This window comes from Oculina patagonica, chromosome 5, assembly GCF_052425735.1.
Source record: "Oculina patagonica isolate OP01 chromosome 5, crgOcupat, whole genome shotgun sequence".
Taxonomy (NCBI): domain Eukaryota; kingdom Metazoa; phylum Cnidaria; class Anthozoa; order Scleractinia; family Oculinidae; genus Oculina; species Oculina patagonica.
In genome coordinates this window covers 27,122,500-27,149,027 of record NC_135762.1, presented here as the reverse complement: position 1 = coordinate 27,149,027, position 26,528 = coordinate 27,122,500, and the positions used below count along the sequence as shown (strand labels likewise).

The 26,528-nt window shown below is 38.2% G+C and overlaps 1 protein-coding gene across 2 annotated transcripts; it reads right to left on the bottom strand.

The window, feature by feature from the left end:
• Window positions 1-120: 120 nt before the first annotated feature.
• Window positions 121-26,172, bottom strand: LOC144653628 (centrosomal protein of 135 kDa-like). 2 transcript variants are annotated; one of them, XM_078513679.1, is made up of 27 exons: window positions 25,278-26,168; window positions 23,730-23,858; window positions 22,868-23,083; window positions 21,372-21,437; window positions 20,156-20,306; window positions 19,076-19,149; window positions 17,657-17,812; window positions 16,939-17,067; window positions 16,453-16,548; window positions 16,278-16,340; window positions 15,965-16,135; window positions 15,415-15,492; window positions 13,958-14,225; window positions 13,033-13,187; window positions 10,690-10,745; window positions 8,230-8,398; window positions 7,653-7,763; window positions 6,728-6,913; window positions 4,326-4,424; window positions 3,892-4,002; window positions 3,416-3,469; window positions 3,212-3,274; window positions 3,005-3,090; window positions 2,197-2,301; window positions 1,850-1,908; window positions 1,319-1,494; window positions 121-669 (listed from the first exon to the last, which is right to left on the bottom strand). In XM_078513679.1, exons 1-27 carry the CDS (start codon window positions 25,965-25,967, stop codon window positions 649-651), a joined length of 3,738 nt encoding a protein of 1,245 aa, XP_078369805.1. In that variant the 5' UTR covers window positions 25,968-26,168; the 3' UTR covers window positions 121-648. The 2 variants fall into 2 exon arrangements, with proteins under 2 accessions (XP_078369805.1, XP_078369806.1); XM_078513680.1 differs by lacking the exons at window positions 121-669; window positions 1,319-1,494; window positions 1,850-1,908; ... (4 more) ...; window positions 3,892-4,002; window positions 4,326-4,424 and adding an exon at window positions 4,433-6,221 and having other exon boundaries at window positions 25,278-26,172.
• Window positions 26,173-26,528: the final 356 nt, after the last annotated feature.

Genomic DNA, 26,528 nt, shown 5'->3' with positions numbered 1-26,528 from the left:
GGAAGACTTTGAATAGCAATTCGGGAAAAATGTCTGAGGGCTAGTAAACCTAATTGTACTTTAAATCCAAATTTGCACTTTCAATTTTCAATATAGTAATAAAAATAACTTGCTAAACAATTTTTCCTAAACTTTTGTAATCAAAGATAAACAGATATTGTCATTTTAGAGGTGTTTTCCATATAACGTTTGGGTCTGTCGAGTCTTTGCGACGTCTCATTTGAGTTGTTTATACAGGTCTCTGGAATGAGCATTGTGGTTTGTGCCTATCTTGCCTATCTTTCTCCATTGAAGTCAAATCATCTTTTACCGTATAAATTCCTTTACGTTTACTGGACGTAAATTTTCGACGCGTATTTATGGTTATACCACTGATAAACTCTTATATACATTATAACAAATACTAAAGAAAATATTGGAAAAGTATACAAGTATCTTACAATCCCAATTTCTCCGTTAATAAGATGCTGTTCAAACGTTAATGTACAAAATGATGTTACAAAGTGAAATTTCTAACGCAGTGGGCTCTTCTAGCGAACGTTTATGCTCGTTCTTCTGCTGTAAAAATCTGAGCCAATTTCTTTTCTCCCAAGGTTCACAATAATATGATACTTTTCAGTGCACAGATGAGTTGAACTTGGGCTTTTGTTAGCTTGCATCTGAGAAGTCCTGTAAAGGAAACATAGGTAACCAATAAATGACAAAATTATTTGACAAGATTTTATGTGATTACTTAAATATAGTCGAAGCAACCACCTGATATTGTAGAGCTTGTTTCTACTTCATATTATTATATGTTCATTTAACGACACTAAATACTCGTGTCATCAGGTTTAGGGAGCCCCTTTTGCCATCTTTGTAAAACGGTGGCCTGATAGTTACTTAGTGCGACGGACTCTGGATCGAGCAGTTCGGGTTTCGAGCCCTGGCCTTGGGGAACTTTTGCGTTGTGTTCCTGGTCAAGATATGACTTTACTCTCAGAGTACCTCTCTTTACCCAGGTGTAATGAATGGGTACCGGTAAATTTAATGCTGGGGGTAACCTGCGATGGACTAGCATTCCATCCAGGGGGAGAAGAAAACTCGTGTCTCTTCCTACAGCATCGGGATAAGCTCTGGTCTGATGGGCCACTAGGCTCGTATGCAGACTTAACCTTTATTCTCCCACACCTTAACTGATGCAGCACCCTTCCGAATATAAAGCCAAATACTTTTGAAAGGCATAATTCTTCGCGATAAACACCCCCTCCCCCGCCCCCCCCCAAATCACATCAGCTTAATTACTGTAATGCGGGTTGTTTTGAAAATATTTACTTACATCATCGCTTCGTCTACGAATAGGTGAGATTATTCGTCTGCCGCCAGCGTCGCTGTGATCAGACGCTAGAGGGGAAGACATATCTTTTGGCTTTAGTCTCGCAAATTCACCACTGCTGAACGATGTATGAAGCCTTTGGTCCGTGTTACGAGAATATCGACTTGTTAATGACTCTCCTAAAAAAGAAGAAAAAGCAAGTCTGTTCAGTTTTACTTTTCCGTAATTATGACCTCGACGCCTGAGCTTCAGAAGCAGTTTAGGTATAAAAGTATTTTTCTAGACCCTAGGTCCCAGAGTTTTCCTTTTTACTTCAGCGATTAATTGAGAAAAGAGAAGAAATAAAACCTCTGGGATCAGGGTAGGGTTATTCAAAAACTCAGCAAAAAAACCTTGTAATTTTGGAAGTTTTCAAAGGTACAGTGCGAAGGTTAGTTAAGCACTGAACTAAAGCGCGATTCTTGTGGGATAATACCAACATCATAGAATGAGGGCTTGCCCTTTACAAAAACTGAAAAAATGGTAAATACTTACTGGACGCCGATCCAGTGATATCTCTTTCTCTTCTGCTTGTTTCTTGCAATAATCTCTCTCTGCACAAAGAACACGAGAACTCAAATTTAGAAATTGTGTTATAGTGATGAAAAGTCAGGGAAGGTCGGCATGCGAACTAGATTTATGTTAAAATAATAGACTATGTAAAAATGACAACAGAGTTCATTTTCAGACACGAGCAATGAAATACCGTCGACGTTAACGCTTTCAGCCGCAAAAGACAGAATTTGGCAATTTCACGTTCCTTTTGTTTTGTAGAGATGTACCAAGATGTACAAAGCACGTCCAGCACTATCAAACTGCTCGGCATTAATTGTCCAGTTTACCTTTCAAATTTCTCGTTTGCTAGTTGTTTCTTTAACTTGGTCACTTCGTCTTCAAGTCTTTCTGATGCTTTACGCAATGTGTTTACCTCCTGACGTTGATAAGATCTGAAAAGAGACAAGAAAATCTTACATTTAATATTATGAATTGTTACTTCAATTATTACAAATTCCCGCTATATAATTATTACGTGTGGTAAACCCAAAACCAAAGTAATCACTCTGGCCAATCACAAAACACGCACGCAATCCATTGAACCAATCAAAACTCGAAGTAAATGTATGTAGCCGGCGCGAAGCGCGGGAAAACGTGAGCGAATGGGCCACGATTGGTTTTCGTTTTACTTCTGATTGGATGAGAAAGTGGCGCGAGTTTTACAATCCAATCACTAAGCGTAGTAATACAAAACCAAATCAAATGCCTTTCGATATTCTAGTTAAAACTGCTCTATAACTTGAAAGGAAACGAAAACTGGATACAAATATTAACTTAAAAAAAAAAAAAAAACAAAAAAAAAAAAAAAAAAAAAAAAAAAAAAAAAAAAAAAAAAAAAAAAAAAAAAAAAAAAAAAAAAAAAAAAAAAAAAAAAAAAAAAACAAAATCATCACACAAAGTAATTTTGGGTTTTTACACGAATCTTCATGATGCTGCAGAAAGAAATACAAAAAAAAAAGCGTTTTCGGGGAATAATGATGTCAAAGGGTTAAGTTTAATGATCAAACACTGAGTAACTACGGAAAAGTCAGTGAAAAGTTAAAGGAAAACTGTAAAAATAGAAAGTTCACAATTGTCCTGAATCTTCTGTCTTACTTTTCTTGATCTGTTTTCAACAGTTTGTCTTTCAATCTATCCACTTCATCAATAGTGGTCTCTAGAGACTTCTTTCCAACATATTCCTGTCACAAAGATGTAAAGAAAGAAGTTAAGTTTCAAAACCAGGACTTACAAGGAGAATGTTCTTAAATCGATGTTCTTTTATGGGTTGGCGACGGGTTGAACCCGAGATATACAAAATACCTTTTCTCTTTGCTTTGCTAGCACTCCTTCTAAACTTCTAACAGCTTCCTTTTCTGAAAACACCTACGGAGAGAAAACATTTTGTTAAGAGTACCAGAAAGTGGTTTCAATTCAACTCGATTTGTGGGGAGGACTCAAAGGCCGTACGTTATTTAGATAGTGGTTTGGTGGATGGTATAGTTAAATTCATTACATTATTCAAACCTTTTGTCGTAAAGTGTCAGTTTCAGTCTTGGCATCTTCAAGTAACTCACGCATCTGAAAACGAAAATTACAGTATTCATAAAAATGTCACGCTTTTTAAACCAAGGGCACTCAATTTACATTTAGCGTATTATAGTTTGTCAAACCATGCAAAGTGTTACGTTTTGTGAAAGTGTTACGATACGTGAAATGTGTAGTGCTAAAGGTACGTTAGCGGTATGTGAAGTGTTTATGATATGTGGAGTGTAAATAATACGTGAAGGGTTAACTATACGTCAAGGGTTAAGTTTTGTGGAAGTGTTACGGTACGTGAGATATGAAGTGCTAAAAATGCGTTAACGGTATGCGAAGTGTTAATGATATGTGGATTGCTTATGATACATGAAGGGTTAACGATACGCGAAGTGTGATGTACGAAAGGTACGTTAAGATACGAGAAGTGTAAACTGTTATCCGATGCCTGAAAGGATCTTAACCTGTTCGTGATCTAAAGACTTTGCAGCCAGTTGTCTTGACAGAGATTCTCGTGTTTGGTCAAGTTTCATGCAAAGTTCCCTGACTGCAGTGAGATCTTGCATCATATTCTCCTACAAAACATAATAAAATGATCAATAGATAAATAAACGATAGAAAGTGATTTGCTTATTACGCAAAATCGGCTGTTTAAAAATGTTTTTGCTATCGGTGTTGAAAACGTCCTGGTAAAGCTCCATGCATCGCGGGTCAGTTGAGCCACAAATTTCATCACACCACCACCACGAATTCCAACAATTCCGGCTGGTATTTGGAGTTATGGGGTAAATTGTGTGCGTAAAATTCAACGGAATAAATTTAAAGAAAGGAATCGATGAAAAAAATAAATAAAAAATTTCATTACTCGTCAAATTACTTCTTGAATTTCTAGACTTACCCTGTCTTCATTGGCTAGTCTCAGTTGCTCCTCCATCTGGGCGAGTGATCTTGTCAGACTGGACACTTGGATCTCATATGCTTGATGTGATGCTCCATACTGATTGGATAATTAACAGATTATTATATAAAAAATTACATTACGCATACTGTGACTGGCCAGCGACACGACATACTAAGTCAGTTTTCAGATGCTAAAAAGTGACAACAAACTAAAAAGATCGGGCCGAAAGATTTAAACGGACAACGAACTACGATTCTTTGACATGCTTCTTCTTTGAGTCTCAGACTTGTTAAGTGACATTTTTTTCTTCATTTTCTTTTACGCTAGTTCTTTAAATTAATTTGGTAGTACTTCAAGACAATGCATGTCTTCTTGTTGATCGCTCGTGGCAGTTAAAGGTTGAAAAGAGGTGGAAATGTTTGAGGTTCAGTGATAAATGAAAACGGGTAAATTGAAGGAAAACTTAACGACACTTTGTAAATAATAGCTCAATTTCGATATTTTAAAATTCAGCCTAAAACAATAGACATCACTACGAGGCTCTGGGGAATAAACCCCACAAACTCTAAAGGTTATTCCCCGGAGCCTCGAACTGAGGTCTATTGTTTTAGGCTGAATTTTAATACATCGAAATTGGGCTATTGTCGACAACTGTTAAAATATGTAAGTTCCAGTTCTTTAACTTCCCTTGAAAAACTTCAGTTTGCCATTTGTGATAATGTCTAAACATGAATGGAAATTACGACTTACAAAATACATGAAAACATTTTTTTTTTAAAAAAATGTTAGATGGAAATTAATTTAAAAATAAATAAAAATTAAATGATTATCGATTTTTTTTAATGTAAACTGTTTTTATTTGAAGTTGTTAACACAAAGTACTGATGCTACTTCACCCAAAATTATTTTATATAATACATCTTCTAAATTCCCTTAGTTTATAAACCAGTCTACGAAGCATAAGCTAGCTAGCATAAAACGTTATGTTTGATAATGTTAGGATGTTTGTAATGTTTTTGTAATTAATGCTATCTTTTTTCTTTTCCAAGTAAAATGAAAACAAATGATATGAAATTAAGTTATTCGTTTTTTACTTCAAAGTGAAGAACGATTTAAATCAATGATACGGTTTAGTTTAGCTGACTCGAAGACAAAGTTTTAATGGTTTTACTCCTCACTTGGAGAGGAGGAACTAAGTAGTAATAGCTGTTTATAAAATCAATATCACGCATTTAAACGTGCAAACAATAAACTAAAAGATTACCCTAAAGATAAATATTATGAAATATGTATTGACGAAAAAGCAAAGTTAAGCAATAGTTGCTTTATTGGAGGAGTTTGAGGAAGATTTTGTCCAGGCATTCTTTTAAAAATAAAACTGGAATACAATCGTTTGCTTTAATAACAAAGATTTGATAGTATTTAAGACAGGAGACATTTAATTGTAAGCGTTCTTAAAGAAACGTTTTTACCATCACTCGATTGTGGTTTTAGTTTATGCCATTAAAGCAAGAAAAATAAATAACTTAAGCTATTTCGTGATACGTTACCAGAGTATTTCTGTCTCAAATTGAATGTACGATTTTTAGCAAATAAATTAAAACTGTTATTTTGTCCTTGAAAAATTAAGGTAGTTCATGCATGTTACTTTTAATTAAAACTTTTAGATCATTTTAGATCAACGGTTGTAAATCATATATTAACAAAGTAAATTATAACTTTACAACAAGTTTATAAAATTTTACAAACTTAGTTGTTGAACATTGTTTAAAAAAAGTTAGATAAAATAAAGCCTATTTTCTCGTGTTATTCAAAAAATCCTGCAGATGATATGTGTGGATGTATTACATCTCTTCTCATCTGTTGCCTTTTATTCATAAGTGAAATTCTAACCTGAAGAAAGATTTATAAAACAAAACAAAATTAAATTAAAATGTATGTTAGGTCTTAATGAACAACCTGCGCTTCTAATAATACTCGCTTATTGAAAAAATTTATATTTATTTCTTTAAAATAAGGTTAGCATGTTAGTTATGTTAAGTTATTTTAAAACTGTTAAAGAGCAGCTTTTGGATTATCAAATATTTTTACAACCACGCCCTTTTCAAACTTCCCGACTAGTACTGTAAATAGGTAAAATGTCTTAAAAATCTCCGAAATACAAAGTAAGATTCCTTGTAAACTTTCACTTTCTTTATTAGAATGGCCTTCTATGTGATTAATAAATTGACGTATTTAACAAAACCATTATTTCATTTCAGTTTATTTATATTGATTATATTAATAACAAAATAAAAAACAGATTGCTGCTTGATGATTCCACCATTGCATGTCAAACAAACGTTCGCGTAGCAAGTATGATTCGGTAACGTAAAATAAATCAGTTCAGTCTGATTTACCTGTTGAATTTCGCTTTCAAGTCTTCTAATTTTATCGCCCAGCTCCATCTCTGCTCGTTGTTTTTGTACTAATTCCATGTGATAATTGGTAACCTTTCCTGCAGATGCCTTGGTCTCAGACACAAGCCGCTCTGTTTCACCCGACAACAAACGGTACTGCTCCAATAACTCTTCTTTTTCCTGCTCCTGAGAAGGGAAGGCCCATACAAAATTTTTAGCTTACTAGTCTTAGAGCAAAAGAAGAAATCCATTTTACAGAAGAAGTAAAGAAGGAACTCATTTTAATTTTTAAAGGTATGAAGATCTGAAAGGGGGGGGGGGATGCCCATAAAGCTTGTACGATACCACTTTCCAAGACGCAAAGGCGATTGATAATGATTTAAATAGCGCTACCACTCTTGAAGAAGCTATGATCGTAAAATGCCGGTTATAAGTCCTGGGCTTAAATAACTTCCTCGGGGCTTTTGGATGACCTAATTACTTGGGTATATAAGCGGCATAAAAACACCACTAATGAGCTGACAAGAAAGGACTTCACGACTCTGAGGAGGGACGTCCCGATACGCCATGACATACTGAGTCGTTTTTGCGATGCACAAAATCACTTTGAAATTGAAAGAAACCTACAAATAATTGTTTAGTTAAGAAGAAAAACGACAAAGACACCTTAATGATTGGAAAACAGGGATGGATGAAGCTGGAGAAGACTGGGACAGATTACGAATGACGGAACTTGAAAACCTCACACGCTAGACTTTGCAAGATGCGTGACCTTGCTGCGTACAGCGCCATGCCATGCCATCTAACACATCATGCTACAACCGGCAGCGGCATTTAATCCATGTTACACAAGACAGCTTTTGATTCTCGACATTGTTGCAACAAACTTTGCAGTAAATTAAACCGTGTATCGAAGTGAACTGACCTTTTGAGCTAGAAGTTCCTCTACTCGAGCCACCTGTCTGGCGTACTCAGATATTTGTATCTTCAGACTCTCTTGTTCTTCCAGAGCTTCCTGAAGCTGTTGGTGAATCGCCTGAAAAAATGTGGGATAAGTTATTTTGAGCAGTGAACAATCCAATTCAATACACATGGTTAGTGCATCTTGCTCGTTATTGATTCTGTATTCGTTACTAGATAGAAATAATTTTCTGTACCATAAGCAACTGTTTTTAATGTTCTTGTAAGTGTAAGCTCATCGCCACCAATTTTGCTTTTTTTTTCACGACTGGGAAACAAACCTGTGTTCAGTAATTCAGTCTTCGATTAACTGTGAAGAAACAATATATATAATAAAAAAAAAAAAAAAAAAAAAAAAAAAAAAAACACAAAAAAAAAAAAAAAAAAAAAAAAAAAAAAAAAAAAAAAACAACATTTTTCTATACAAAGTTATTCAATTATTTTTACATTTTTATTTTAATTAACTTCTGTGTTTATAGGAGATAACTTAAGTGACATTTTTTTTCTGTAGTTTGCAGAATGAGGACGACTTTCTCTTTTACCTGATGTTCTTCTGTCATGGTGTTTAGATCTGTTTGTAGTCGCCTGTTTTCTTTCAAAGCCACCTCTCTGCCTCTCGTCATCTCAGCCAACTCGTCGTCTCTGGAATCTAGCTGCCTGCGTAGACTCTTTATTTCTCTGTCCTTCAGGCCACCCTGTTCTATCGCGTGGCTGTCGGCAAGAAATACACATATTTTTGGTCAATTATTTTTGGGTTCATCATACCTATCTTTTGGGGAGGCGCGGTGGCCTAATTAGTGCGCGGGACTCGGATCGGCTAGTCCGGGTTTGGGAGCAAGGTACTTTACTCCCACAGGAGCTCTCTCCACCCCGGAAAAAAGGGGAATCTTTGTTTACAATATTTGCCTTATTAAAATAAGCGCTTCACTTTCTGATCAAGCTACAAAAATATCATTTCTAAATATTGAAAGTACACGGTACGATTAACTTTTGCTTTAAATTTAGGCCCGATATATTAAATACTTTTTCTGTGACGCAGGTTTGAAAACGTGATATTTTACAAAGATTGTATGGGCTCATTAGCGCTTTTGTCACCCAGAAATTTTGCAGTTTTTGAACACATATCTCCTTGAATATTGCTCACAAAGAGCTAAACATTTCGCCGATAATTAACTTTTACAAGCTCTTTAAATATCTGTTGTCACTTTGTATATGGCCTAATGCCTTCTCTACGTAAAGTTGTACGCTAATGAGGCAAAATGTAAACAATGGCATCAGCAAAGATCGCCGATAAATTAAATGCCTAGCATCCCATCCAGGGGGCCTAGAAAATACTCCTCGTCACTTCATCTGTTTGCTTTACGCCTACTTTCAGTTTGCCTGACTTGACTTTAGCAAGGGCCTGTTAAAATGGAGAAAGGTTGTCTTTGGTAGGAGGCTTACCCTCCATACCGATCCACCCCGGGCGAGAGAGCTTTTCATACATTTCTTTATAAATATCTACGAACCGTTAACATAAAAAATCGCAAAAGCGGCTCGAGGGCAGGGTGACCCTGGGTGGAGGGTCACACGCTTTGAAGGAAGGGTGACCCTGTGGCGCGCGCCAACTTTGTTCCATGTAAACACTTTGGCTCTTTTGACTCGCCTACCAGGGCAATCTCGTTCCCAGAGCCGGCGTCCCCCCTTCTCTGGGCTAATCCAAAACTTCCTGGTTCCGGTTTGATCCGGAGATTGTGGTAAAACGAACAAGTTTTCGACAGCCAATCAGATTCGGTCGCCTTTGTGGCGGGCTTTCAGATTAGGGACCTTAAGATACCAGGACGGGAGGAGCTAGGACGGCTACCGGAAGTAAATTTAGACAACCAGGCATGCGCACGAGAACTCTCGACTCATCTCCATGCCGTCCTCGTCTCGTCGAGGACGGCATTTCACCCGATTTGCCGTCGTGCCGAGAACGTGAGTATTTACGCTTGTTTTGGCTTGGCAAATGTTATAATCGACGTTATTTTCGGTTATACTGACGAGACTGTTTGTTAAGTTCGCATTTTTCGTGATTGTAGCGTAGAAATACGTTGAATTTCGACAAAATGTGAAAATATTCTTCGTCTGTTCGTTTGAGTTTCAGTCGCTATCACGCCGGTATCACGAGTGTTCAAGCGGAAAAGGAAACATGCAAAGAAAATAAATCAGTGTAAGTACAGTTGAGAAAATTATGTATGAACGAGTGCACTGAAAGCATCTATCGAGCAAATATAATAAATGTACATAAATAAATCGATCTTTAGTTGTGTTATTCAGTGTTATTACAATACCCGGCCGGAACTTGATGTTATGTTTGTTTATTACAAATTCTTATTAAATACAATTACAGATAGAAATGCAACATTTGCACGAAGTTAGGATTCGCGACAGGATTTTTGACGTTCTGGCTCTTTGAGAATGGGATTGTACCCTTTTTTCTAGGTCATTCATCTGAACCAGGCCAGATCGTTTCGTGCAGTGTTTTCGTGTTAGTTTAGTCATACGGAAACAGTGTTGAATCCTTCATTAAATACTTAGATGTTTGCTTATATAAGTCAAGAAGAACAAATTCAGCGTCTTCCGTTGATAATCGATTAAGTTTGATAGGAAATGATTTCTACCAAATCGAAAGGATTAGTTTTGTTAAGTGCTTTTATAAAGCTCAAGTTATTGACGTCGCCGTCCTATACGAAAATACACATCTTAAGCATTTTGTCTTTGGCGACATGACGGGACCCGCGTGAGTTTCCCGCGTCCCTTGCCGTTGCCGTCCTGGCCTTCCCGTCCTCGTATCTTAAGGTCCCTAATTAGCCCAGAGGTCTCGATCCCTGGCGCAGACCAGAAGGATCGCGGGCTCTGCGGACGAGATCACCACCAGGGACAAATCTGAACATACAGAGCATGCGTGAAATTGGTAGGGCCAATTTTTGGCTCGGCTGACAGGGACATTTTATTAAAAACAAAGACGTAGCTACGGTTACCTTAACTGGGCCTCAATATCTTCCATGTTCATCTTCAGCTCGCTTTCTGCTTTTTCCTTAAAGATAAATATGGAAATGGTGAATTGAGGCAAAAAAACTTCTTTAGATCACAGATTTTAACTTGCACTGGTTTCATTTACTCGCTTTCAGTTTACAAATTCTTAAATAAATTTTTCACTACGAGTCTTTCTTTTTTTTCAGCGGAGGGCCAGTGATTTATGCGCAGGAAAAAAAATTATTGTTTCTACTTCTCTAAGGGTAAAAGGCTAAAAACATCTGAGAAACTTCCTGATAAAAAACTCTCTCAGAATAAGATTTGTTACACGAATATCTTTGACAGTGATAAATCCTCCGAACATTGAGCGAACATTTGTTTTGATCCAAATGGCCCCGATTGTTTTGTTTTCCATATACTTACAGCAAATTTCAAGTAAAGTGAAACTGTGATATCAAGCAACAAACTTCACTACATCCCTAAATAACAAGCACATTTTACGAACAACAAATTCTGGTCCACAAGCACATGAACTGTAATGCCACGAAATGCTGACGTTTAGATTACTTCTTCGCATGATTTGGAAACAAAATAGCCCGCATGACGACAAATATAGAATTTAATAATTTAATTGGCCACGCACAAGAAGTAAGGTGTAATTTGTCGTACGCGTTTTGAAGCGACTAGAATGCACTAAAATAAATCCTTCGTGTCACGGATTTAAATCATGCAAAGGAATGATGAACATAGTTGTAAATTAACCTTACCTCATCGCCTTCAACAAATGTTTTAAGGTAATTTAACGAGTGTAGAGCCGCTAACCAGGCCATTGCACGCCTTATACAGAACAAAGGAATCTCCAAAAACTCGTGTCTTGTGTAACGCCGGTGAACTCGAGCGACTTCAACAGGGTTTGCTTCGCGAACGAAAGCGTCGTTAGGAAATTATTTTCGACCAAAAAAATGGCAATATACCAAAAAATATCAAAATTGAAAACTTAACCTAGCAAGTAATGTTTTCCTTCGACCGTGAAGTCTCCTTTCACCGCGAAATTCACAAAATGAACACAACAACATGGAAAATTCTTGTTACTACGGAAGCACCTGTGAAATTGTTCAATTAACAACACGGCGTTGTTTAATGATAAAGTAAACAAAACGAACGCCTCATTTCCAAAACTCTATTGTTGGGCTTCTTTTGCAAACAAGTTGTTTGCCGTGTTACAGACAAGGAGCTACAAAATATACATATCTTTTTCACTGTTGTCGCCGAAAAACGCCCGCCATATTTGTGATGGAAATACGGTAAGCCACAAAACGACACAGGTTGGCAGTCGATTGTGTTTTGTAATCCGCGGCGATGTAGTTTAACGCTAATTGAAACCGTAGTTCTTGTTAAATCGTATTATATATCTTTTTGTAATTAATTGGAGTCAGAGTTTCTTATATTTAATGGGCTTTATAAGTGTTTAACGACTCCCGGGTATATTCGTGACAAACATGTGCGAAAATTGAAGTCATTTCTAATAAGTACGCGCAAATTGATTAATTTTCTCAGAAAAATTAAAAAAAGTTTCATTAAAACACACAAAACAAAAACCTCTCCCTCTCATACATTACCCACATATATGTATATACTGTTTTATTTTCAAGCCTAACATTTAAAACTAACATAAAGAACTAACTAACAGATTCAATGTGAAAATGATTTAATCCTGAAAAATCATAACCGGGAAATTTGTACCAAATCGTATGCATGTTACGAGTGATGCGTGATTTGGGCAATTTAAAAGAACTCGTGTATGATGTCTGAAAGAAACTAAGTGCAGTTGTCATGCGAGAAACAATCTGTAGGGAATGTGTTACGTGTAAACCTGAGTGCAAGAGGTTGCGATTTCAATTGGCCAAAAATGAGTGCGTGACAAGATAGAAAGTAAAAAGTTCTTATGCGTGTACGTGTCACGTGATTTGTGCAAAATGCGCGCGTGATACTTGAAAGAAAGTAGTGTTATTATGCTCGTCGCGTGATTTGTGTGAAAATGTGCGCGTGATGCAAGAAACAAAGTGAAGAGTTCGAATGCGTGTACGTGACGCATGGTTTATGCAAAAAATGTGCGCGTGATGCGAGGAAGAAGGTAAAGTTCAGTTGTTGTGCGTATCGCGTGATATGCGCAAATGCACGCAAAAGAAGGTAAGTACAGTGTGATTTGCGCAAAAATGTGCGCGTGAAATAAGAGTTGGTATGCGTCAAGTGTGATTTGAGATAAACGAGCGCGATACGTGAAATGACGTTATCCCATGACTATATACAAAACGAATGAAAATTGTTCTCATTGGAATAAAACATACCGAGTGTATTTTCTTAGCCTCAAGGTTCATGATTTCCTCTGTTTTCTCGTCAACCTGTTGCTGTAACTCATCTCGCTCGCGGTCCAGGGATTTCAGTGTTGCTCGTATCTCGGCTGTCTCAAAACTTTGTTCTGCATTCCTCTTCTCGATTTCCTCTACAACAGCAAACAAATATGACGATAAAGGTCATTATAGTCCCTTTATACTTCAAAATATTAGTTTTTTATCCTTTCGATATTGTTTGTATGCAAGTCTCTTTTCCATTTCTGTTTCATAACTGAGTCGCACGTCAAAACAAATTCCTTTTTTCTGAGGCACCGCGAACGCTCGAATGGTCAACTGTTTCAATCTACAACACTCGTTACTGTAATGAAAATTAATTAAATTCGTTTCCAAAACACCTACATGTACTTCTTATCCCCAAGATGGTAACCCAAGGAAATTCCTGATTAAACATAAAACGTATTTTAGAAGTGACTTGTCATGCCTCGGAGAAGAGCAAGGCGTAAAAAGACGTAATTCCGTAACGAATTCGAAAAAAGAAGCAAATCGTCGTGTTTCATTGGGAAAGACATTGGATAGCAAGAAGGAAGCACTTGCTTGATAGTTGTGCCACACCATTGCGCGCAGTGATGCCGATAGTGGACACACGTTAAAATTGTTGCGCGTAATGCGAAAGTAGAACAAGATCTTTCTTCTGCTAAATAGAGCGTAACAAGTTTAGGAGTGGAAACACGGCGCAATTTAGACTGCAAAACAGTCGTTTTTTTTTTCTCTAAAATCGTTAAACAATCGCGTATCGATAGCGCGAAGCGCCGATCGTCTCGCACCTCTCGTTGGAAAACCGAGCGCGTTCGCCAAAATTACAACTGCTTTGCAGTCTACTTTAGATACTACTCCTCTTTGCAGTTATATTGTTGCTTACCTATTTTTCGCTCCAGTTGCGCGCATTTTTCTTCCGACGCTTGTAGTTCTCCTGCCCTTCGATTCAGCCTCCTTTCCATGTCCTCCGCCGTGCGGTTAGCCTGGTCAGCGGTTAGCTGTACTTTGTTAACCTCGGCATCAAGTTCCAAGGCCGAGTCCTTCGCCATGGAGAGCTGGGCTGTAGTTTGTTTCAAATTGTCCTCGAGATTGGACACCATGTTCCTCAGTGACGTCACTCGGGTGTGTAGCTCGTTTCTGTCTGCCTCGACCTGATGTGGAATGACGCCTGTTAGTCTGTATAAATACCTTGCTTTTTAGCCAAAAGTTTCAAAAAATCTGTCAGACAGATTTTGAGCTATTTTAAAAATCGGCAAAATATCACAGTTTCCTATTTTGCGAAAAATCTGTCTTACAAATTTTTATATTATTTTGCATGAATGATAATTCAAAGCCAATTTCTTATTTCTGAAATTTTGAGGTAGGGTCGTACGGGTAGATTTTGAGAAAAACGCCGTTTAAACTACTAGTGCCAGTCCCCTCTCAAGCACTCGGCCGTCCATTAAAGCTGTTTATTAGCATTTTTATTTTCCAAATATCGCATTAGATGGTTTTAGGATGTAACAAATAGTGATAAGAGAAAGAAAAAACTTTTCTGGAGATTGTACAAGAGAGTTGAAGATTGCACTGATTTGCCCTCTCAAAACTGTATTAAGCCACCTTAAGATAACGCAGGAATTTCCCACTGAGCGTCTGGCGAAGAAAGAAAATCTCACCGTCGTCAAAGAACTTTTCTTTGCCTCGTGTGGTCCCCGATTTCTTTTCTGGGGCTAACGATCTGAAGGAAGTTCCTGGGTTATTTTCCAGCACTTGAAATTACCTAAGACTCAATTCGGCTCAAGTTGGAGAGCAGCGCGAAAAACAGGATTAGCGCGAAGACCAGCGAGTGGAAAAATAGGAGAGGACTAACTGAATGCCTGGAACAGGCTAAGACGAAGCTTGATTTGGTTGAAAGAAATGACTTTTTATAGTTCAATTTGTTTGAAAAAGAACTCTATACTGTATGTACTGTATACTCTATACTGCTCACTTGTGTAGCTGAGAATTCATCAGCAGATAGAGCAGTTTTCATTTCAGTGCGGTAAAACCAAAACCAAAGGAATCGCAATGCCCAATGAATTACGATGCAAATACACGTGACCGGCGCCAAGCGCGGGAAGACGCGTGTTACCAAGTCGCCATTGTTTTTGGTTTTTCATCTCATTGGTTGAATACTAGGTTGCGCGAGTTTTTTAAACCAATCACAGAGCGTGGTAACACAAAACCAAAGCAATTCCGTATTTCTTTCAGCACTCAATTGAAAACCGCTCTAGATTAAATATTTTATTGTGATTGGCTGAAAAACAGCAAGTTTGGTGGTTGATTAGAACAAAACCGTGTTATTTTAATATAATTCGTTACCTTTTCAAGCATAGCCTCTAATCGCTCTACTTTGTCTTCATATCGCCGTCTCTCTTGAAGACTGCTTTCCTTCGAAGCCTAGAAAAAGTGACATTAGGTAAAGTTTAGTTCAGAGAAACCTCGATTTAAAAAAGTGCCAAGGGACTGGGGAAATTTGTTCGTTATATCGAAAACCTCGATATAACGAATTTGCGGAAAAAACAACCAAAATATTCGTTATATGGAGGTATAGTTAATAATTGTTTTTCAAACTGTTACGTTGCACTATCCAGCATATAATGATATGAACGATTGTCAAAAATTACATTTGGCTTTAATGTCTAATTTCTAATTTTAGTATTTTCAACCTTGTTGGTCTGTTCTACATTCATCTTTTGTCACGTGTTGGGCTTCCAGTTTTTTTTTTTTCGTTAAAACGAGGATTTCGTTATATCGAGGTGATGTTTCGTATATTTTACTGTAACTTTGGCGAGGTTCCACTGTATCTGTACTGGGTATGATTTACTGTCTTTCAGTTTTATTTTTCGTGTCAATATTTTCCTCCACGAACCTTCATTTTGTCCTCCAAGTTGTCAAGCTGGTTGTTAGCTCTTCGAAGGTCCGCCAAGGCCTCGTCTCTCTCAGACTCCACTCGTGTTAAAACCGCCGAGGCTGCACGCGACGGTGAAGGGGACCGGGCTTGAGACACCTGGCGTCGTAATCTCTGGATTTCGTCCGTAGCCTGGGAACAAAGAAAAGACCATTCACACACTCTCGCCAATCCCCCGCAACATATTCATTCTCCTCCCGGATCCTTTTTGAGAATCCGCGTTGCTTAGACTGCACTCGCAAAAAATGGAGACTTCGACAAACGCGTTACTAACCTGTTCGTAAAGCAGTTGTATATTGTCCCTGTCCTGAGTTAGTGTCTTTACATTTTCCTGAATCTAAAGTAAACAGGAGTAATATTGGCGCATTTCAAAGACAATTGCTTGAAACAATGTCACAATTTTTACCCGTGGGAACAAGTATCAGGCCGAGTAAATTACTGTAATGTACCTCTGTTAGATGTTTTTCAAACTTTTCCACGAGTGATTGCAGTTCATCTCTTTCTCTTCTCAAACGATTCACTTCACTGGGGCTGTCACGTGATACCTAAGAGAACAAATAAATTTTATTCAAATATAGTAGAAATACCAGCCAATCGACCGGCAACTTTACTTTTAAATCGTCCAATCACAGGAGACCTGGCGCCGCGCGCCACAAAAAGAGTCCAAAAAGGGCGGGAAAGTAAGAAACTTCCGTAGAGTTACAAAGAACTTCGTAACTTTAAGTCATCAAATTTTTACAACAAAAACGGTGAAAACCCCAACACTTAAAGCACGTTAAAAAGTTTATTTCCTATAGCAAAGCTCAATAACAAGAGAAAGCGGAAGTATTATAAAGATGATCACGAGGTTTTTAAGGAGAGTTGTCTTAGGGCTTTGTTATCCGATAATTTAAACAACGAAATTAAGAGTGTGTGGACTAGTTTTCATTTATTACCCTTTCTCTTGTTGGCGGTGACATTAAAACACTCTTCTCCTTCATGTTTCTAAGCAGTTCACATTCCCGTTTATAGAAGTCTCTCTCCTCTTGTAGTAGCTGCGACATGCTTTCCAGATGACCCACCCCCTGCAAATAAATCACAAATACATTTTTCAAAGCACTGTAAGTCACTTTCAAAAAGACGACGCTTTGCAGAAACACAAAAACGATGCCGCCGAGTAAAACAATTTTTACAAGTACAGAACGTCTATTCTTTTAGCTGAGGCTGAGACGATACTAAAGTGTTCTTATTTTTTCATGATTTGGGCAAATTTAAATTTGTTTTATGCGTGTTTTCTTTTCTTCGACAAAATGTATAGAATGGAAAAAATGTGATTATTAAGTATCTTAGGCTCAATTTCAATGCGTATTTGCTTCGTATTTTCAACGGTAGTTACATTCTTTTTAAATTTTTCGGTCAAAAAATGAGTAGCGAAATACTGTTTTTAGAGCTCGATATGAAACGAGAAGGTATGTTTTTTATTTAGCGTATTCTTAAAATTCTGGTCAATTTCAGCGTCAAGTACAGCTGTAGCGTACAAATATAGCCGGGGGGGGGGGGAGGGGAGAGAGGCGTCTGTATTCGAAGGTTGAGTTTTACATTTCTTACAAGAAAGCTTCTTATAAAAAAGTGCGTACCAGAGTTTTTCCTTTCTTTAGTTCAGAGAGAGTTTACCTTTCCTTTGCCCTTGCCGCCTTTTCGTTTGGTTGATGGTGACTCTGCTCCTGTTAGTCGCCGTCTCATCATATCCTGAAGAGCTTCACATTCACTCTTGTAATAATCTCTCTCCTTTTCCAGAGTTTTCACCAGTGATTCTATCTTGGATGGAGACTGAAAGGAGAAAGGGCTTTGTTCATTTTACAGTACAGTGGAGCCCCGTTAATACGGACACCAAGGGGACAGGCCAAATTGTCCGTATTAACGGGGTGTCCGTATTAAGCGAGGTCTCAGAAAAAGTCACGGATAAATGTTTTATCGACACAAAGAGGAAAGTAAACGTTTTTACGGCATCAAAACGTTGTTCAATTGTACTGTAACTGTAACACATGCAAACTGTGAACTCTCTGACTAAAAGTAATAGTTTCTACGAAAACCTTACGATCTAGTCAGACACTCGAACTAAACTTTAATAAACTCAACAGCGGAATTATCTGAAAATGTCGCCACTTTAATTTACTATATACAAGAAATAAAACGCATTTCAACAGCAACAGAACGTTTTCTATAAAGTTTCCTTTGTAACTAAACTGACTCTGACCGTAACCGTTCTTAAACTCTAAACTCGTTTAAAAAAGACGGTAACTTTACTTTGCAGTGAAGCTTTTAGCTTGTGACACAACCAGGCGGACTGAAGATTCGACAAAACCTTTGCAAGTCACGCTATTAAGCTACTATTTGTAATAAAATCGTTTTAGCTCATCGAATTCTGTCACTATTTGACCAAGCAGACTAAGGTCTAATGTCTTCAAGTTACCAAATAATCGCGACAATGAAAATTGACAGTGCACAGATAAACATTGTCCGTAAAGCAGGGTTGACAATGTATGACAGTTTGTTACTCGGGACACGGAAAAGTGTCCGTTGTCCGTATTAACGAGTGTCCGTATTAAGCGGGTTAATTTAAGAGAAACTGTATGAGGTTTTCGTCGGGACCAACGAAACTGTCCGTTATATCGGGGTGTCCGTATTAAGCGGGTGTCCGTAAAGCGGGATTCCACTGTACTTCAAGATGCTACTTACTATCTTGGAAGGCGTGAAATTTGACTGAGAGAAAATCAATAAATCCCTGTTGTATCGAAGCGCGCTTTCATATAACAAGAAAAAGATTAAAAATTCTTCTCAAACCTCAGCCAAATGGCAACATAGGGTTAGGTCGTACAAAAGTGAGTTTTTTCCAAACAAATAAGTTCAAATTACTGAATGTTTTTTTACAGGAATTTTATTATAGTACCCTTAGCTTTTTTTCATGGGAGTATTTAAAAGTGATCGAATGAACGAACCATATTAATAAATGGCTTTCCTCCGGTTTATCTTGTGTGGATAATTAACGTTTTTTTGTTGTTGCAAAAGTAAGAAGTAAAAAACCATAATTACCTTATCTCGACTTTTCTTGGGCTTCGCAGACTTGGCCAACTTTAGCCGTTCAAGATCCATGACAAGCTCCCGTTCTGAAACAAAACAAGACAAAATATTGTTAACATCGCGGTACACAAAGTGATTACCACGAGAAATAGTTGCGACCTAGAAGGGGTTATTGTGTTGTGTTCCTGGGCTCAGCAGACCAGCTCTTTATGTAACACCGGTTTCTGCACCATGTAGCAACTAGGGGTTTTACCACTCCCCACAGACTCTACTGGGATACTAGTCCATCTCAAGAAACCTTCCCGCAGTTACTCCTGTTGCCCTAACCGTAACAGTTTGTCTTTCACCATTTTACTCTTGGGTGAAGCGAGGCATCGCATTGTCGGTGGACAAGCGCTTGAATTAAAAAACGCAAATGGAAAAGCCCCACCCCCCAACTCGCTTTTTGGCCTAACTTCTATTCCGTTTTCCGTTTTCCCACTATTCCCAACCCTCAAAACACCATTCTCGTCCCCATAGCCCTTTCGTTTCTCTTAGCCGGCTGAGCCTTGGCAAGAGGAATCGAAGGGCTCTGGGGACACAGGATTTCCAGTCCTAGATTCTAGGACTTCCGGTCTTCATGTATGCAGTAATGACGTTTCAAAAGAATGTTTGAGAGAGTCGTTACGTTTTCGACTTCCGTTTAGGAATTCTTTGTTCCGAACAGCCAATCAAAAAAATTCGAATAAATTCAAAAATTCTGTGTCCCCAGAGCCCTTAGTTTTCTCGTGCCAAGTCGGCTAAGAGAAACGAAAGGGCTATGGGGACGAGAATGTCAAAACACTCGATGGAATATTCCGCTCTCGCTCGTCCAAAGTACGCCAGTAATGCATGCTACTGAAAGAGTGAAGTGTCTTTCCACTAGGTTTCGAAAAGGCTTAACTTTCATGTGTTTTTTTTTTTTCTTTTCAATCTCTTTTTAATCTCCTACTGGGGTTAACATGCAACTCTAGCTCAATAAACAGTTTCTTGGAAGTACATTTGTACCCCCCCCCCCCATCCCCTCCCACTACCAAAAGAAGAAAAGAAAAGGACTGAAACCATAGTACATACCGTTTATAGTGAGCTGTGCGTTCCTGTCGGACAAACGTTTCCTCTCTTTGTCTGATTTATCCAGTAATTCCGTGACATGTCTAACATCATGTTCGGCGTTATCTGTTATCACAGCCAGACGCTCGTTTTCTTCCATAAGACGCTGACGCTCCTAGAATCAAAGATAGTGCACTTGTAGATTCACCATACTTTATGATTTCAGATGTCGAAAGTACGCTCTGTAATTGGTTTAAAAATCGCGCCCTATACTTTTTCGACCAATCAAAACCAATACCAAAACCAATCGTGACTTGCTCACACACGTTTTCCCGCGCTTTACGACGGCTACATGTATTTGCTTCAAGTTTTCATTGATTCACTAATTAAATTGTCTGTGTCCTTTGTGATTCGGGCCTGAATGAGTTCTTCGGTTTTTGGTTTTTCGATCCTTAAAGGGGCACTGTCACGGGGATTTTAATACTTTTCGGTAAAAAGTACTAAAATTCAGTCCACAAGGACAAAACTTGAAAAAATCAGCCTGAGTTTTTCAAGTTGCGATCAAACGTTTCTGATGGCATCACAATAATATTACTTATTTATCGCTTTGGTACACTTGCATGGTGATTTGTACCAAAATTGGACCACTATTCGTAGTTTCCATTTGTCTTTAGGCTCTTGAGTTTTTGAAGTGAAACTGGTGACAGTGTCCCTTTAAAAAAATGCTCTATACATGTATACCGTAAAATGTCGGTTATTAACTCTAGGTTTATACAACCTCGTAAGCAAGGGGATTTGAGCGGGCTTATAACTGGGGGAGCTTATATCCAGACGGAGGGGCTTGTAGGCGTTATATTGTAAGAACGCCATTCTGATTTAGAAGCGTTTTGATTTGCACCTTTACTTGCAAACTCATTCATTACCCATTTCCATTTGAACACTTAAATGTTCTGTGAGGACGTTAGTAAGTTGATATAGAAAAGTTGGATGGGCGGGCCTATATCCGGGAGGGGGGGGGGGGGGGGGGTGTCTTATAAGCTGAAAGTGGGGCTTATAACTCAGCATTTTATGGTCTTTTTCCAACTCAGTTAAACACATGCTTTTCAAGCAATTATTTTACTTGATTCAGATATGTTAATCTGTTGGCTAGACATTACAGTTATTTTAGTGCAAACCGCCAATCTGTGTCTACCTGTTCTTTCTACCTTTGTAATGTTCTTACTATCGAAATTGTACCCACCTTTCTAAGCTCCTGTATTTCAGTTCTGTGGACACCTTCTTGATGTTGAAGATTTTTTAGCACAGCCTTAAAATAAAAAATAAATTACTTCTGCTTAATCATCATTAACTGGGAAGCCTGAGGTGAGCATGGGTCAAAAATTCTTGTGGTTTCACTTTTTTGTCAGTACATGTAGTTCACCCATACTGCTTACTTGCTAGGACAGTCGAGGGAACAAGTACCAGTTGATGGCGACATCACTTCTCGGAGAAGTGACTGAGCCCGCAGCTTTCGCCCCAGGAGTTGCTAAGCAACATGACGTATTTGTACGTGCGATTGCTTTCGAAGTACTTGTGAGCACTTGCGCTAGTTTTTGATTGGATGAAATAATTCGGAAATACATCGAGTGCTTCAAGGAAGATTTGCCAAAACTGGCACTTATTCCCCCGACTGAGGAGGGGCTGGTGAAGATTGGCATTGTAGAAATAGAGGGTAGGGCTGGGGGGGGGGAGGGTGGAAGCATGCACAGAGAGCAGTGAGGAGGGTAAGGGTGCAATGGCTGAGTCTGCCATTCTTACTGGTCATCCTGTGGCACCGTGCATGGGCATGGGAGGAGAGGGAGGGGAGGGTGAAGGGTCACTAGGATAAAAGGCTGAGAAGAGGGGAGGGTTGGAAGATCATGTTCCGTATATATCAACAAGAAATACTCTAAAAAGCAATCTTTACAACATTGCCAAAAGCAAATGACCTTCACCAGTTAAGACAGTTTTAATATCGCAAAAAATGTTGTGGTTACTCATCGTGGTAGAGTACAATAATAAAGTATTTTTTCGTTTGTCTCACGACGTAGTCACGTGTGATGGAGATCGCGACATTTCGACTGCACACTGCTAGTCTTCATCAGGCGATAATATCAACAGGGATAATGGAATTGAAATTCCTGAAGCATGGATGCCCACGATAAAAAAACACAACAACAGGATAACTGTGCGACAGCGGACCGCTGAGGGAACAACAGGACACAGAAACAGCGAAGATCGAAATGCACCAATCACAGCTGTTCAAAACCAACCAATCACAGTGCAGCAGCGTGCTTTATAAGTTCACACACAACCAGTCGACTTTATCGCCTGATGAAGACTAGCAGTGTGCAGTCGAAACGTCGCGATCTCCATCACACGTGACTACGTCATATGACAAACGAAAAAATACTTTATTGTTAAGACAGTTTTGTTTTTAAGGGCACTTAGCTTACGTGTATGCGAGTTTTATGAATAGTAATGGTCTGTGGTAATTAACATTTTTGATTGCCAAGAAGTTTAGAAAACAAACAGCAAGTAAAGTACATTGTGTATGGCCTGTATGTGAATTACAAAAAAAAAAACACTACTGTTGATCCATCAGTATGCAAGAACTCATGAGGATCCTAGAAGAAACATTTGTGGTGCAGGAAAAAGGGGAGAATCTACATGTTGGCAGCATTCATTAATTCAAGGAGCATTTACACTCAGCCAAACCTTAGACTCTACCAACTCTGATCGCACAATATTGACATCCCTCTCCTTATCCTCTTCCACCTGTTTGGACAGTCTGTTGATATCTTTAAGCTCTAGAAGGAGTTCGGCATTCTTAGCTTCAAGGTCGTTGGCTCGCCTAGTGGCGTCAACTTGCTGGTCTATTGTATCCTTTAATTGCTTTTCTAAATCGTGATTGGCTTGTTGCAGATAATCCACCTGCCAAATCAATCAAAAAAATCAGGGGTCATGAATGGTCCCTCAAAATTGTGCAGTGCTCGCAAAATAAGGTTTCTGCTCAGAATGATCGGTGCTTGTTGTGGGTGCTTGTTGCTCAGTGACTAGGAGTAATTCTACATGTACTCCTCCCTGGATGGGATGCTAGTCAATTGCAGGGTTACCCCCAGCATTAAATTTGCTGATTCACTTGCCTAAGAATACAATTCAATCTCCTAGGTAAAGTCTGTGTCCGGGCCATGAGGCTCATACAGCCGGAGCTTATCCCGGTTTCTGTAGCATTAAGCGACTAGGAGTATTGCTACTCCCCCCTGGATGGGATGCTAGTCCATCGCAGGGTTACCCCCCAGCAGTAAATTCGCCGGTACCCATTTATACACCTGGGTGGAGAGAGGCACTGTGAGAGTAAAGTGCCTTGCCCAAGAACACAACGCAGCGCCCCTGCCAGGCCTCGAACCCGGGCCGTTCGACTCGGAGTCGAGCGCGCTAACCATTAGGCCAGGACTCTAACCCATACCACTTGATCTGGAATCCAGTGCACTAACCATAAGGCCACTGTGCCTCCTACAAGAGACAGCGAGAGGGGAGGGCAAAGATATGACTTAAGTTTGTGTATAATAATTATTACCTGAACATTAAGGTGTGCAACAACTCTTTCACTACTGTCTTTCTTGCCCTCTCTAAGGACTGCCTCGACAGGCCGACCACCATCCAAAAGCCTGTTCAGTCTTTCAATTTCTTTGTCACGAGTCTCCACCTAAGAAGGCAATTTTTATTACCAATAATAATTATTGAAATAAAAATTAGGTTATTAATAATGGGCACTAAATAATTAGAGTTACTGTAATAAGGCATTCCAAATTGTTTATCTTAGGAACAATACTGAGCACTGTCATTGCATTTATCTTTTCTTCTGCTAAATTGCCAGTTGCCTTTAGATGTGCCACATACATGTTAAGGGTAAATTTGATCAGTAATTCAACAGCCTTTACCATGCGCATGCAGGTCCAGGGAAAATGGTGACTGCCTACAATAACACAAGCTCTAAAGGCATGTTCCTCTAGGACAGGGGATTAGGACATGCTCCCCCAGGGAACATTTTTAGATTTTGACTCTCTAAAGTGCCATTTTCTGATATTTTGAGTCACTAGGACAAGATGTTGTCCATTTCCATTTTCCATAACGAATCCCCTACAACTCACAAACCTTTTTTATTGCATTGTATTTTATTTTCTAATGAATCAGTGTTGAGTTTATGATATTAAAACTTGGAAGTTTTTGAACTCTAAAAATATATGTTTTCCATGCATCCCTTTGATTAAAGTAAATGCATACACCAAGCCAATATGTAATAAAAATGCTAAATACAGTATAATGTATTTTTCATGGACCAGGCAGGGATTTTCAAGCAGGTAAATTTTTTTTATATACAATTGTAGCTAGCTCTGGTTACATGTAATTCATGTGAGATTTCCAGCTTTTTCACATGAGTTTTCTGGCTTATAAATTTCTTCAAAATTAAAATAATACATATTGATAAGTGTTGTATTATTAACCTCTGTCATATTCTGCATGCATAATTTTTTGCCACCTATATAGCCCTAACATATTCATTTGAAAATTACACACTGTGCTATGTAAATATTTCCTTCAAGCACCTATCTGAGATGAGCAGATATAATTAATTTTGGAACAAAATTGCAGGTGACCTTAAGTAAGCTTTCAATTAAGATAAATTTCAACTTGCTTTATTTATCAGCAAAAAAAATTATGATCATTTTGATTGGGAAACTGTCAAAAAGGAAAATTTTAATTAAAGTTGGCTTACAATGTTATGGATGATTCTGGTTTATATTGCTAATGGCGAGCAAAAATAAATGTAGAATCTGAAATTATAATGTAACACAACCACGCATTGAAAAGGTGTAACTTCTAGCAAGATAGTGGCAATTCAATTTACAACTTGCATTGAAAAGGCTTTGATAAAAATATATACAAATGAAAATAATTATGCTTACAAAAATTATTAGTTAAGGACAGAAATTGTGGATAAAGGAACAATAAAGGTCTAAAAATGTGGCAATATTAAGCTTATTTTACCTCTAGATGACAGTATTTTATTATTATTTTGGATTTCAATTGCTGCAATTTTACCGGAAGTTACTCGAGAATTTACCTGTTTTCGCAGACTTTTGTTTCGTCTTTCAATACTCGACTTTTCATCCTGAAGTTGCGACACTTGAACCTGTAATTCTTCTATTCTAGTATCAGCCACACTTAACAAGTCGGCGACATAAGGATCTTGCAAATCATCTGTTTTGCCGGTCAGATCCCGAGCAGGAGAAACTGTGCTTTCGATATCCATTCGCTGACGACGGAGCGGTATTTGCTTCCTTCGGCCGCCTGGAGTTTCCACGACAGCATGCATATTTTTCTCCTGCAAGTCCTGTATTCTGTCGGTTTTTGCTTTGTTTTCCTTCTCCAAAGCTTTAACTTTATGTACATATTGTGTATTTAGAAATTTCAGGTCTGCATTTTCGTGCTCTAGCTTTCGAACGCTGGTTTTAAGATCCCTGATTATTTGGTCAGTTTCTTCTCGTAGTTTTATAAGCTGTAAATGAAGCTCGTTGTTTTCTTTAACCAGCTTTGCATTATCGCTTCTGTACGGTTCCACATTATCCTCGTAAACTGTCCTTTCTTTCTCCTGCTTGCCTACTTGAAGTTTAAGATTTTTTAAGCTTTCTGTTGTGTGAACAAGATCGCTAAACAGCTTCTCCACAAGAGGCACAGATTCGATTCCAAGAGCTTGTCTGTAACCAAGCTGATCTAAGCGCTTCCTGAGCGTAGTGAATTTTCGTTCCGTCATTTTTGGACACTCCAATGACTACTCTATTCAGCTCTTTTAAATTTTCGACCGAAATCATGGATATTTTTGTAAAAAATTCATCTTCAGAGGAAAACCGTTACTGCTAATTGACTGTTCGCGGGTTCAAAGACAGCGTCCTGACAACCGCGCAAGAACGCATGCGTGACTTTCAAATTTGCCTCTGTTTATTTTACGACCTAAAGAGAATTTACTTTTCAATCGATATCATTGAAGAAAAAAGTTAAATATTCACTAAAAAAGGGCCAAGCTGGTTCTGTAAAATTTCAAAGGAAGTAATAATGATAATCATTAAAAAAGTAATATAAAAAGGTTTTTTTATTACTTATTTTATTTCTTGTGGAGTAAAATGGGATTTAATCTAAGTGGTTAGGAATTTTAAATTCAATTTTAGTAGTTGAAAAGTTTAGTAAATACATTTGTCTTTTTGAATTTGAAATAGCACTTACTGGCCAATTAAAAAAAATAAATTTTATACAAAAGTCTTCTTCTATTGTTTTTCGAATCCCATCATTAGTAGTTCAACTGTCTAGATCTGATCAT